General features: G+C 28.6%; 1 protein-coding gene across 1 annotated transcript; it reads right to left on the bottom strand.

Annotated features, from left to right (window-relative positions):
• Positions 1 to 2644: 2644 nt before the first annotated feature.
• Positions 2645 to 11063, bottom strand: LOC123263717. Its single transcript, XM_044726660.1, has 13 exons — positions 10741 to 11063; positions 10406 to 10584; positions 5387 to 5500; positions 5145 to 5186; positions 5005 to 5055; positions 4755 to 4866; positions 4569 to 4670; positions 4440 to 4485; positions 4170 to 4375; positions 4008 to 4093; positions 3724 to 3940; positions 3470 to 3594; positions 2645 to 3358 (listed from the first exon to the last, which is right to left on the bottom strand). The coding sequence occupies exons 3-13, from the start codon at positions 5468 to 5470 to the stop codon at positions 3110 to 3112; spliced, it is 1320 nt and encodes a 439-aa protein (XP_044582595.1). The 5' UTR covers positions 5471 to 5500; positions 10406 to 10584; positions 10741 to 11063; the 3' UTR covers positions 2645 to 3109.
• Positions 11064 to 11833: the final 770 nt, after the last annotated feature.

The following is an 11833-nucleotide window of genomic DNA, read 5'->3' as shown; positions in this document are numbered from 1 at the left end:
TTATTTTTTAAATCGAATCAGCCTTTTATAAGTGGTCATGATTATTTGTTTTGTGAGTATATTTTTGAAGTCCCTAAACAGACTGAAAAACTTGTAACTTATCGACATTTTCATAATACAAATCATGATGACCTAGCAAACAGTCTTATGCGTTTACTGAACATTAGAAATAGTTCATTGAATGACTTGGATCCAAATCAATTATTAGATTTCTTTCTAACTAATACCTCAGCTCTACTCGATGAGTTTGCACCGTTACATACGCGTAAGGTAGTTCGTCCACTAAATCCATGGCTGTCAAGAGATCTGAAAGCTAAATGTAAAGAACGTGATGCACTTTACAAACGTGCAAAAAGATCGAAGGACCAAAATCTTTTATTATTATTTAGAGCAAAGAGAAAGGAGCTAAAATCTGAAATAAATCGTGCCCGTGAAAATTACTTAAAAAATGAGCTTGTTAATCTACCACATGGTACTTCAATTTGGAGCAGATTAAAGCATCTTGGTCTTATTAAAACCTCTTCTTCCTCCCCCTTAAGTTACTTTGAAGCAACCGATCTAAATAACCACTTTGCATCAACTGTAAGGAAGCATCCGTCTTGTACCATTGAATCATTAAACTCATTATTCTCATCCAGTAGAAATCAAGTTGAGGTTACCTTTGAATGGAGTGAAATAGACATTGTTGAGGTTATAAAAGCTTTACACATTACTATCCAAAAATCTAAGGGCAAAAGTCCTGATGGACTTGATCTCAAGTGGTTGAAGAATCATGTTCCACAGATCTCTATTTTTCTTACTACCTTATTTAATCGATCACTTGAGACTGGAATTTTTCCCCAAGCTTGGAAAACTATATTTATTATACCTTTAAATAAAACTTCTCCTCCGCGGACAATGTCTGATACTCGTCCTATAGCAAATACTTCACACTTAAGTAAAGTTTTTGAAAGATTGGTTGCAAATCAAGTCGTAAAATACCTAGAAGATAATAAATTACTAGACAAATACCAATCAGGGTTCCGTAAAAACCATGGTACTCAATCAGCTTTATTGAAGCTTGTTGATGACATAAAACGAGCTATGGATGAGAACAAGTTGACGCTTATGGTCTTGTTTGACTTAACCAAGGCGTTCGACTATGTTGACCCGATGAAAATATTTATCACTATGGCAGAGTTAGGGTTTTCTAAGCAAACTATCATGTGGTTTTTCTCTTATTTAACCAATAGGTCTCAATCTGTCATAAACAACTTGGGTGAACCAGTTGAGTTCCTTGAAACGTCTTCAGGTGTTCCCCAAGGTTCAGTGCTTGGACCTATTTTATTCCTTCTAGTCATGAACACAGTTGCAAAAAGACTGAGTTTTAGTAAACACGGGTTATTTGCGGATGACAAATTTATCTATTTGCATTTCTATAATTATCAACTGCTAGAAGCAGTAGAACAAATAAATGTTGATGCACAAGCTGTTACTAACTGGGCTAAAGATTATGGTCTTGAGGTAAATTTACAAAAGACGAAAGCTATGCTTTTCGGCTCAAGTGGTAAATTGAGGTTGATCAAGCTAGATGAATTACCCCCTGTTGTTATTGATGGCGTTACACTCCCCTATGTACAAACGACAAAGTGTCTGGGGCTCCATTTAACTAATAATGTATCTTGGAATTATCATGTCTCAAAGTCTGTAGGTAAAATAAATTCTGCGTTATATAGCCTAAAATTACGTAAAAATATCTATACTACTGATGTAAAAAAATTACTTGTATCTGCAACTATTTTACCTCTTATAGATTACTGCTCTGTTGTCTTAACTAGTATAACTTTTGAAGAAAATTGTAAGCTACAACGTTCATTAAATTCTGCAATACGGTTTATTTACAATCTAAAGCGTGATGAACATATCACGCCTTATAGAAGAGAACTTGGTTGGTTATCAGTAAAAAGTCGGCGTATTTATTACCTTGCTTGTTATTTTTATAAATTACTAGATACGGGCAAACCTGACTATCTGCGGGAATTATTTCTTGAGGATCTTGATACTAGACGTTCAGAAAGACTTGCAGTGAAGAGAAATAATGTAAATTTTAAAATGCCAAACTTTTCGACCACATATTATGAATTCTCTTTTGTTGTCACTTGCATTCGTCTCTGGGAAGAATTACCAGTGGACATAATAAGAGCGTCTAGTATAGAAGTCTTCAAGAATAACCCTGTTGAAAAGATCTCATAAATTCTCATAAAAAATAATGAACCGGAAATATATATGAGAAAATAGTGAGCATTTGGCAGTGATAAACCTCATAGGTCCTTATAAAATTTTTTTGTTAATTAAAATGTCCATGTATAAGATTTTGTTATCGTCCCTCATAAAAACTGATATATTTTCTATAAGACTTGAAAATTTATTGTCCTTTTTTATGAGTTTTTATAAGGTTAGAATCTTTGGCAACTTGACGAGCGATTTTTATCAGTTTCTATAAGTAATAATTTTTATTATAAAACTTATAAAATAATATAAAAATTACGGTCAAAAATTTAATGAGAATTAATGAGTATTTTACTATCGGATCTTCTATTGGTATATGAGTATTTAACGGTCGTATCTGTGAAGGTTTTTACAAGGAAATGATCCCCTAATTTAATTAAAATCAATATTAAACCATTTATTACTAATAAGATTCTATGAGATTTTAGTAAATCACCAGTTTCATAAGAAATTATTTTGCAATGACATTTAGATGTATAGCGCAATTTCTTAAGTAAACTTATTAGGTAGGTAAAAATATTTCTTACAAGAATGTATTAGATTCTGTTATATCATCAATTCTATGAGATTATTAAAGAATCTAATAGTCGTATCTGTGTAAGGGTTTTTATAAAAACAATTTCTTGGTGAATTTACGATTTTTTGAGAGATTTATTAAAGAACTAAATTTGACGATCTCTACTATTGTACGGACATGCATAAAATTCCACTTAGAACTTATTTAAATAATGAATAAAATGTTTATTAATATTAAATTAACTTATTTTTGCTTAGTTTTTCTATCTAAAAATATAAAAAATTTTAAATTTTGTTTATATTTTTCCAATTTTCACATTAAATATTATGTCTCCTCAGTCGCAGAGTGTTCTGATTCGTTTCCGGTAGCATCTAAGATATTTCGATCACTTTCTCCATCACTTTCCGCAAACTCCGGCTTCTCAGCATCTTCGATGTCAGATTCTTCTTGATCTTCCTTTTCTCTTAAATCATCAGCTTCTTCATCGCTTGATTGTGAAACTTCTATACCATCATCCTCCAGTTCTTCTTCAAGTTGGTCGTAATCAAACTCTTCGTTTTTTTTTAGAGATTTCTAATAAAAGAAAAATCATTTTTATAATTTAGTAAACTGATATTTCATTATTCGTGAAAAGAAATAACCATTTTAAGTATACAAACTGCTTCGAAACATATTTATACTTACTTTTGATACCGGAGGTTTTCTCATATCGCTTATCTTGCTACTTATGTAGTCTTTAGTTTTTTTTAACTCTACTTGAACTTCTGCAGAAGTTTTATTCAGTGACTCCAAATAGTATTGGTAAATACCTTAAAAAATACAGTAACATTTATAAATTACATTTAAAAAAAAAATATCTTTGCTTAAAAATCAATTATTACGACTAAAAAATATTCGTTAAATAAAAGTCAGATAAAATGTCAAAGTAGTTAGCATACTTTTTACTGCCAACAACCGGGTCGGATCTAAAGGTGGTTTTTGCGTCTCTTTCTTGTACCGATTTGATTTACCCCCACCTACACTGGAATCTAATAATTCCTGAGGGGAAAAAATCGGAATCAACATTTTCTTCACAAATTGAGATCCTGTCTTGGCTTTTAATTTTGCTGCGTCATAAGTAGCCTTAGGAATATATATTCCTTCACCAATGTGAATCTATCCAAACAACAAAAAGTTAATCAACTTTACTTACAATTTTCTAACGTAGGTAAATAAAACTTACTGTCTTATCAGCTTTTCTGTGAAAACCAACGCTAGGAACACCGGTTTTCTCTTCGAGCGCTTTGGAGCTTTTATCTGACGGAGTTTCTGGATATCAAAAACATTTATAGATAAGTTATCCAATGAATATTGTAATGAGTCAAAAAAAAAAAAATAATGTTACCCCGAAATTCATTCCAGTTGTCTGTTATCGATTGAAGCATTTTCTTGTTCTGCTCCGAAGTTGCTATTAGCTTAGACATCTGCTCCAGTATATTTTTTTCAAATACTTCTCTTTTCTTTAACTCATTTTTCATGAATTGAATCTCATGTGCTAATTTGCCTACATGACTTGTTGAAGCTACTTTCTTAGCATTATCCGTTTTCAGACTACAATAAAAAAAATTATATTTTACAAAATTTGCTCATACGATAAACTTGATAATCAACTTACTTATCTTCTTTCCGTTTTTCATGTTTCAATTTTCCGGTAGACAAGACTGAAAATTCATACCATGAGAATAATTATTATAGAATATTGACTGATATATACATGTGTACATGATAACAAGTTTAAATATACCTTTATTGGACATCGGTGACGTTTGATCGCATTTTCCGGCTCCTAATTGTGTATTCAAATGTCTCAAGTCAATGTCAGGAATTAAAACCGTGTCAGCTAATTCTGAAAATAGTTTATTATTTTATCTAATGAATTTTTGGATTGAAAAAAAAATTTAGTACACAGAAGTTTAAAACATAACAGTACCTGGAGGAACATCATCTAGCTTGAGTGGTAATTTGTCATTCTGAGATCCATCTGTATTTGCAAATGGTGTTTCAGTAATTCTGGGTTTTTTGACTGGTACTACAAGAGTTACCTGCATAAATAATTACAAAATTTCATAAGTACATATTTTACAAAGTTGGAGCTATATATCATTTTAATCGATAATGATTTTTAAATCAGTTTTAGCTATGAATTTTAATTATTTTAAAAAAATCAATATAAAACTTACAGGTTTTGAGACTGTTTCCTCTTTCCTCTTTAACAGTTTTTTCGGTTTACTCTATAAGGAAGTTATGATTATTATTACATGTATTGCGAATTATTTTAAACAGATTATTTATGAAATGTTAATAACAGAATAGAACTCACTTTATGTTCCTTTTTTATGTTCTTCAACATATCCTTAGATTTCTAAAAAAATAATTTTATGAAATTTCTTTCAAGTATTTGAATTTTTTATAAAAAAAATTGAAGAGAATTGAAAACAATATAATCACATCGCGAAAATTTTCAAGACAACATTCGAATAAAAAAAGAAATTGAAGATAGAATTTTATACTTACAGTTTAAATTTTTACCAAAAAATGGAACTAATATTCATTCATATTTACCTTTTTAGATGATGTATTATTTTTAACAACAACGTTCCCAATTTTCGCCTCTTTAGATTCAGCACATTCTTCATTGTTTGGCATCTTGGAAAAAGTTTCTGCTTGAAAACGTTCCTAAACCATCGTGAATAGAAAAAATAAGTTAAGCTATCGATAAATCTACAAATTTTTTTAATGTCGAGGGAATTTAAATAATATTCAAGAGAATTTTTTATCAATTCGTTTATATTTTTTATTGAGATATTAATAACAGATAAATACAGTTTTGTGTTTTAAATATATACTCATTTTTTGTTAAGATCAATCCAGAGTATAATAAATACATCAACCTGAATAGTGACTCTCACGCTCAAACGGTTTTAGCTAATTTAAATTAACAATATAAGGAAAAAAGCAAATATATCGTTTCATGTCAATCTGGATGTGCATTAATTTTTCTTTAAAATTTTCAATATTTGTTATAACAATAGCATCACCACACTTATTAACTACACAATGAATATGATCCATCTGAACTTTACCAACAGAATATGGTTCAGTTGATACAGAACATCCATAAATATAACATGTTTCATTAATTACGACAAAATGATGAACATGAATAATTTCATTCGCAATAGACAACAAATAAGTATCATCGGTTTTTGTGGCACGAGTATAGTCAGAACTATGAATTATAGACTTTTTAAAAATACATTTCTTAAAAAATTGCATGGAATTACAATTACCAGCGAAATAACTTCTAAACTCAATTTCAACATCTTTTTTAACATTAGTTTTCGTTGTAACAATAACTCCATTTGGGAGTATCACACAATTTTTAAGCTGTTCATGTTGAAGTAACCCTTCACAAAAATTTTTACAAACCTTGGATATTTTTGATGATTTTAACCACGAAAATAATTTTTTTTTTTTCAAAAACTTTTTCACAATTTGATGGTCGACACCATTAGGTCCATTGATACATTTTTTTTGCCGAAATATACCATTTTCAAAGGCAAAAGCCGAACCACTCCATAATGGTCCTGTTTTTCTAACGGTGGTGCCCAAATGTTGCAAGACGTGCAGGTTAAAAGTTATAGCAGCTTTTCCGTATGTAGCTTGGAAACTACCAACAAATTGTAGAAGATCATATTCAGATCTGGTGATATCTTCCTCAGTTATTTTTCGCTGTAATAAAGTATAAATACCTCTAACAAGAAGAGCATACATTTCTAAAAAAGTTTCATCTACGATCCCATCTAGACATAACAGACTATAATATAGAAGCCACGACTCAAATTCAGAAGCTTTCCATTTGCATAAGTCAGCAGTCGAACGTGGTAGTCTGTAAACTTCATGAGGTGGCTTTATGGCAGTTAAACGCTTATTAACTTTGTCCCAATCACTTTTATTAAGTCTATATTTTTTCTCTGGTGTATCCAATAATACTAAAATTTGGCGTGTAACTCCGAGTAAACAACTATGCATATAATCGTTCGTAAATCCCCAGATACTATCGAATAATGGAAATTTTTCGATAAAAGACATCGAACCTTTAACACCTTTAATTGTAGGAACATATTTTTTTCTGGTGGAAGATTCGTACATTTTTTTTACTTCACTAACATTTACTAGATGTTCTTCGTGAGTTCTTAAAGGTGCTTCAACTTCAACAATTGGATAATGTACAGCGTTTCCTACGTACAATCCCGGCTCATAGCACCAGCTACATCCCCAGTAGCCACTGAATTTCATACGGTTCTGACAGGTAGCTCGAGCAGGTGTGTCCAGGCAACAACAAAATAATGTAAATTTAAAGTTAACCTTCTCATGGGTGGAATACTTACGTATATTGACGCCGTTATTAGTTAAATCTATTATTTGATCGCATAATGCTGAATTATACAAGTTCATAAAGTCGGATTTGGGTTCTTTGTCTGTTAAAAAAATGCCGCCAAGTATGATATGTTTAAAGCGAAGTTCTAAAGGCAGTTCATTAATGTATAACTGTTGTGGCCAAAAACTTCTCTTCGAGCTTTTAAAGATTGGAGCCCCATCCGTGTTAAAATTTAATGTCAGTATATTAGGATCATGAACTTTTAATTTTTTATATAGTTCTGAATCATAAACATCACATATATCAGATGATGTATTATTTGATTGAGTAATATTGTGAAATAAAGCATCCTGAACTTCAGGTATGTTTAAAATTAATTCTATCTGATAGCGAAGGTCAGGACTCATGAAAGCATTAGTACTTTTCGAAGAAATTTCAAATTCTGCATCACATTTTTTACAAGTGATTTTTTCTCTTTTGACAGAGTTTTTTAAAGATTTTTTAGTTAAAATAACTTTACAAGATTCGCAAAAAAAATGTAAAATAATTTTGTCATCTGGTACGTTATGCATTTTTGATCTGAGATATGAGCTACTTTCCCATTCCGTAAAATCTGGCCCTGCCAAAGTTTTTATTAAGTTGAGTAAATCATTTTCATCCTTTCTAGTAAAATTTTTCGATGCTGAAAACATTTCAACCATAAACAAAACATCCGAAACCGTAATATCAGCTGCGGGAAACATTATAATATCATCTTGGATTTGACCACTGTTGAATTCATTATTATTTAGATTAATCTCTTCATCACTTTCCGAATTCAACTCATTACAACAAGAGCAATCACTTAAAATTTCAAATGCATCGTCAGAATAATCACTCAAAGTTTCAACAATAGGTTCACAAACGTTCGCTTCATTTCTACAATCAATATTTTCTCTTAAACAATAGTCACTAGTATACTGTAAGTTCGTGTCATACAAATCATTTTGGAGAAATGATGAGGGGTCACTCTCGAATTGTAAACCTTCACTACGATTATCACGATCAAAACTAAGAAGAGAATTATCCTCATTTTGACTTGAAACTGGAGTAAATTCTGAAGATAAAAGAAAAATTCCTAGTTACTTTATTTGCCACTGGAACAACAAATATGATTTATCGCGAAAACATTCAATTTACCAACCTAAATTTTGTTGCTCTTTAACAGTACGCATTAATTTACGATACCTGAAACGAGTACGTAAACTAACGTCTCCTTCATCGAATGATGGATTTAACAAACGATTATACATTTGTTTTTTGCCCTCCATTATATTAAAATGTGGTGGATAAAACTTGTATGTTTTCTTAAAACATCCAAATGTTAGAGTTGAAAAGTCTCCAAAGCTCGAAGTATCTAATTAATTATTTTTAAAATTAGAAAAATAAAGTAAAAGCCCCAATTATTGACACTATTAGAGACAAAGTTATGATTTGATTTTTTTTAAGCAATCAAATATCAAAATCGTTGAATTTTGTTTGTAGTAATGTCTCAAGTAATGTTTTTACTAGTCAATTTCTTTTTTTTTTAATGATAATCAGTGATATTTACTAATTAATTGTAAATAATTTAATAGATTATCCGGATACACAAATTATTGACAGGTTAAAAAACTGATGGATTTAATTATTGACATACTTTCACCCCAATTATTAATATAATTATTATTATAATTAAATAAAGAAATGAATTTAAACTCGGCATTTTAAAAAAAAGTTTTTATAATCAAAGTTGTTAAGAAAATAGACGTTCGTAAGCTGGTTTGATGAACTGGTGCTAACTTCATTTTTTTAATAAATTAACATTTAATATTTTGAACTGACAGCAATTTTTCTAATGTTTTAATTAATTAGAATTTAATGAAAATTTATATAATAGTTATGCTTATTACAGATGATTAAATATATTTAAAAATAATTTAGGGTGTCAATATTTAGACCCTGTCAATAATTGGGGCTTTTAATTTACTTTGATTTATTACACACTATGTTTTAAGTGTTTTATTTGATATATTTATGAAAATTTCAATCTGATTTATTGATAATAAATACTTAATGAAGGTTTATAGAATTTTTGAAGGCAAGTTAAGTAAAAATATTATGAAGTATTTTATGATAGTACCACGTAGTATTTGAAATTATATTATAATTTATAATTTACCCACAAAATTGTTGAAACATTTTTATATTGAACTAATTTGTTCCAAGTACTTTTATCCTTACAAATAATAATTGTACCAGCAATTGCGGTTATACAATTTATGTCAATGAATAAATTACAAAATTAAAAAAAAATAATTAAAAAAAATTCCAACACTATCTTTTAAAATATTAATTATTAGTTAAATAACTCAAAAATCAAAGTACAAAAAAGATGATTTCGAAAATTTCAGTATAATAGAAATTGAATTTGAAATAATAAATATTTTTAAATATTTAAAAATCAAAAAATTAGAATTTAATAATAAAAATTATGTAAAATATATACATGTTGCCCGTAATTTTTAAAAACAAATTGTAATAATGTAATTTTACTGGAAATTTAATTCGAATTTTAGTTTTAAAAAAATTAATATTTACAAAATTAAGATTTAAAAACAAAATAAATTTAATTAAAAAATTTTTTTAAATATATTAAATGTCTAATTTCTCTTAAAATTTTAAATTAAATAAATAAAAATTATTTGTTAAGTTTAATTTTTTTTTAAAATTAACATTAATTATAATACATCATTGAAATTTAAGAAAATTAATATTATTGTATCTTTTGTTTGAAGAATAATTAAAAATTTTTCATATTTAAAATTCTCGAATTAAAAAAATTTTAATTTTTAATCTTATTAATATAAAATTATTATTTGAAATAATAATTGAAATAAAAATAGAACTGTAAGTTAATCAATTTTAAAAATATAAACTTATTTAGAAATAAATTTAATTTACTTTTAATTTGAAATTAATTTTTATTCTATAAAATTTACCAATTAAAAAATAATTCAAAGGTTAAACATTGAATTAAATTTATAAATGAAAATATTTAAATTATTTTATAATTTAAAAATAAAATTACTTTTGATTAAAAATATAAAAGTAACAATTAGATATTCTTAAGGAAAAAAAAATGCTATTTTAATTGTCTGCAGTAAAAGATATAAACTTACCGGATTTTTTAAGAATAACCGTTGATTAACAATATTTAAAGTGTCGTCCTCTTTTTGTTCCTTTGGCTTTGATGTTGTTGTACTGAGTAATTCGTCACCAGAAGGTTCAGACCACAAATTAGCGGGTGGATTTCTTCTCCTTACTGATTCCGTCAGTTCATCTAATTCTTTTTCTGAGTCTAAAGTGAAATATTAACATTTTTATAACTAACTAGCAACAATTTACAATAACCTATTAAATCGCAATGAATTAAATTTTGCATTTTTAAAATTGATTATTTTTTTTATTTAAATATGTGATATCAGATTACAACATCTAATTGAAATATACTTACTTCGGACTGAAATAACCAAAGCTTTCAAATACACATCACCATCCTTTGCAAAACATATTTTAGTTGGACAATCAGGTTTATATTTTTTTAGTTCATCAACTGGTACTATTTTTAAACTTTCCACTTAATGTAAATCTAATTTGGGCATACATGAGATGTAATGTCGAATCATAAACTTACTTTAATAAAAAAAGACTGTCAATTTATATAAATATGATGTAGTCAGCGCGAGATCGTACACTAAAATGAACATAGACAAAAGGACACGAGAGTCCGCAAAGATAGAAAACGCGGTAATCACTGTGATTGGCTGTTTTCTTCGGCACGCGATCGACTGATTCTTTTGTCAGGCACAAGTGTATTAGAGGAAGAGAGAGAAAGAGAGAGTATCTGGAAAACGATGGACTGAGGCGTATGTGTGCGTGTGCGCTAACCCTTAGACTCACGTTCTTTTTAGTGTCTCACTTGCACTGCAGCGACATCCTATAGTTGAATATTGTTGCGTGAGTAAAATTCTTACAACGCGAGTACTGAAGGGTTAAGTATGTAGCGAGGTCTATATACAGCTAAGGATCAGAGTCAATTCTTACACACACTGACGTATAGTTAATGTTAATATGAAAATGATTGCACCTGATGTTGTTAATCACTATATTATAAATAGCAATAATAGTGATAATAGATAAATAAATAGAAAATGCTTATGTAAACCTCAAAATTTATAAAAACTCATAAACAGCTATATTTCAATACATTCAGGATAAATCTCTTATAGAATCTTGTATGCCTGGAAATTTTGCGCTATAAAGTATCATAAAGTTACAAAGTATTGTTATAAAATCATTTATCAGTACTCAAAGTTAATCTGTTCAACAAATTTCTCATAAATGACCATAATTTGCTGTTATGTTTTATCGGTAATTTTCTACTAGAAAATTTCTCTAAAAACCACATAAATTTTTTATAAGAAATCGATGTGTTTGTGGCACTGAAATTACTCGTTGAATATCATAAAACTTTTACGTTTAATATATTTAAGTGATTTCTCATAGAATCTTATGGGTAAAGCTTATTGTTTTATGAGGAATTCAAT

This window comes from Cotesia glomerata, linkage group LG4 (genome assembly GCF_020080835.1).
Source record: "Cotesia glomerata isolate CgM1 linkage group LG4, MPM_Cglom_v2.3, whole genome shotgun sequence".
Lineage (NCBI taxonomy): Eukaryota > Metazoa > Arthropoda > Insecta > Hymenoptera > Braconidae > Cotesia > Cotesia glomerata.
This window is presented reverse-complemented; position numbering and strand designations above follow the sequence as displayed.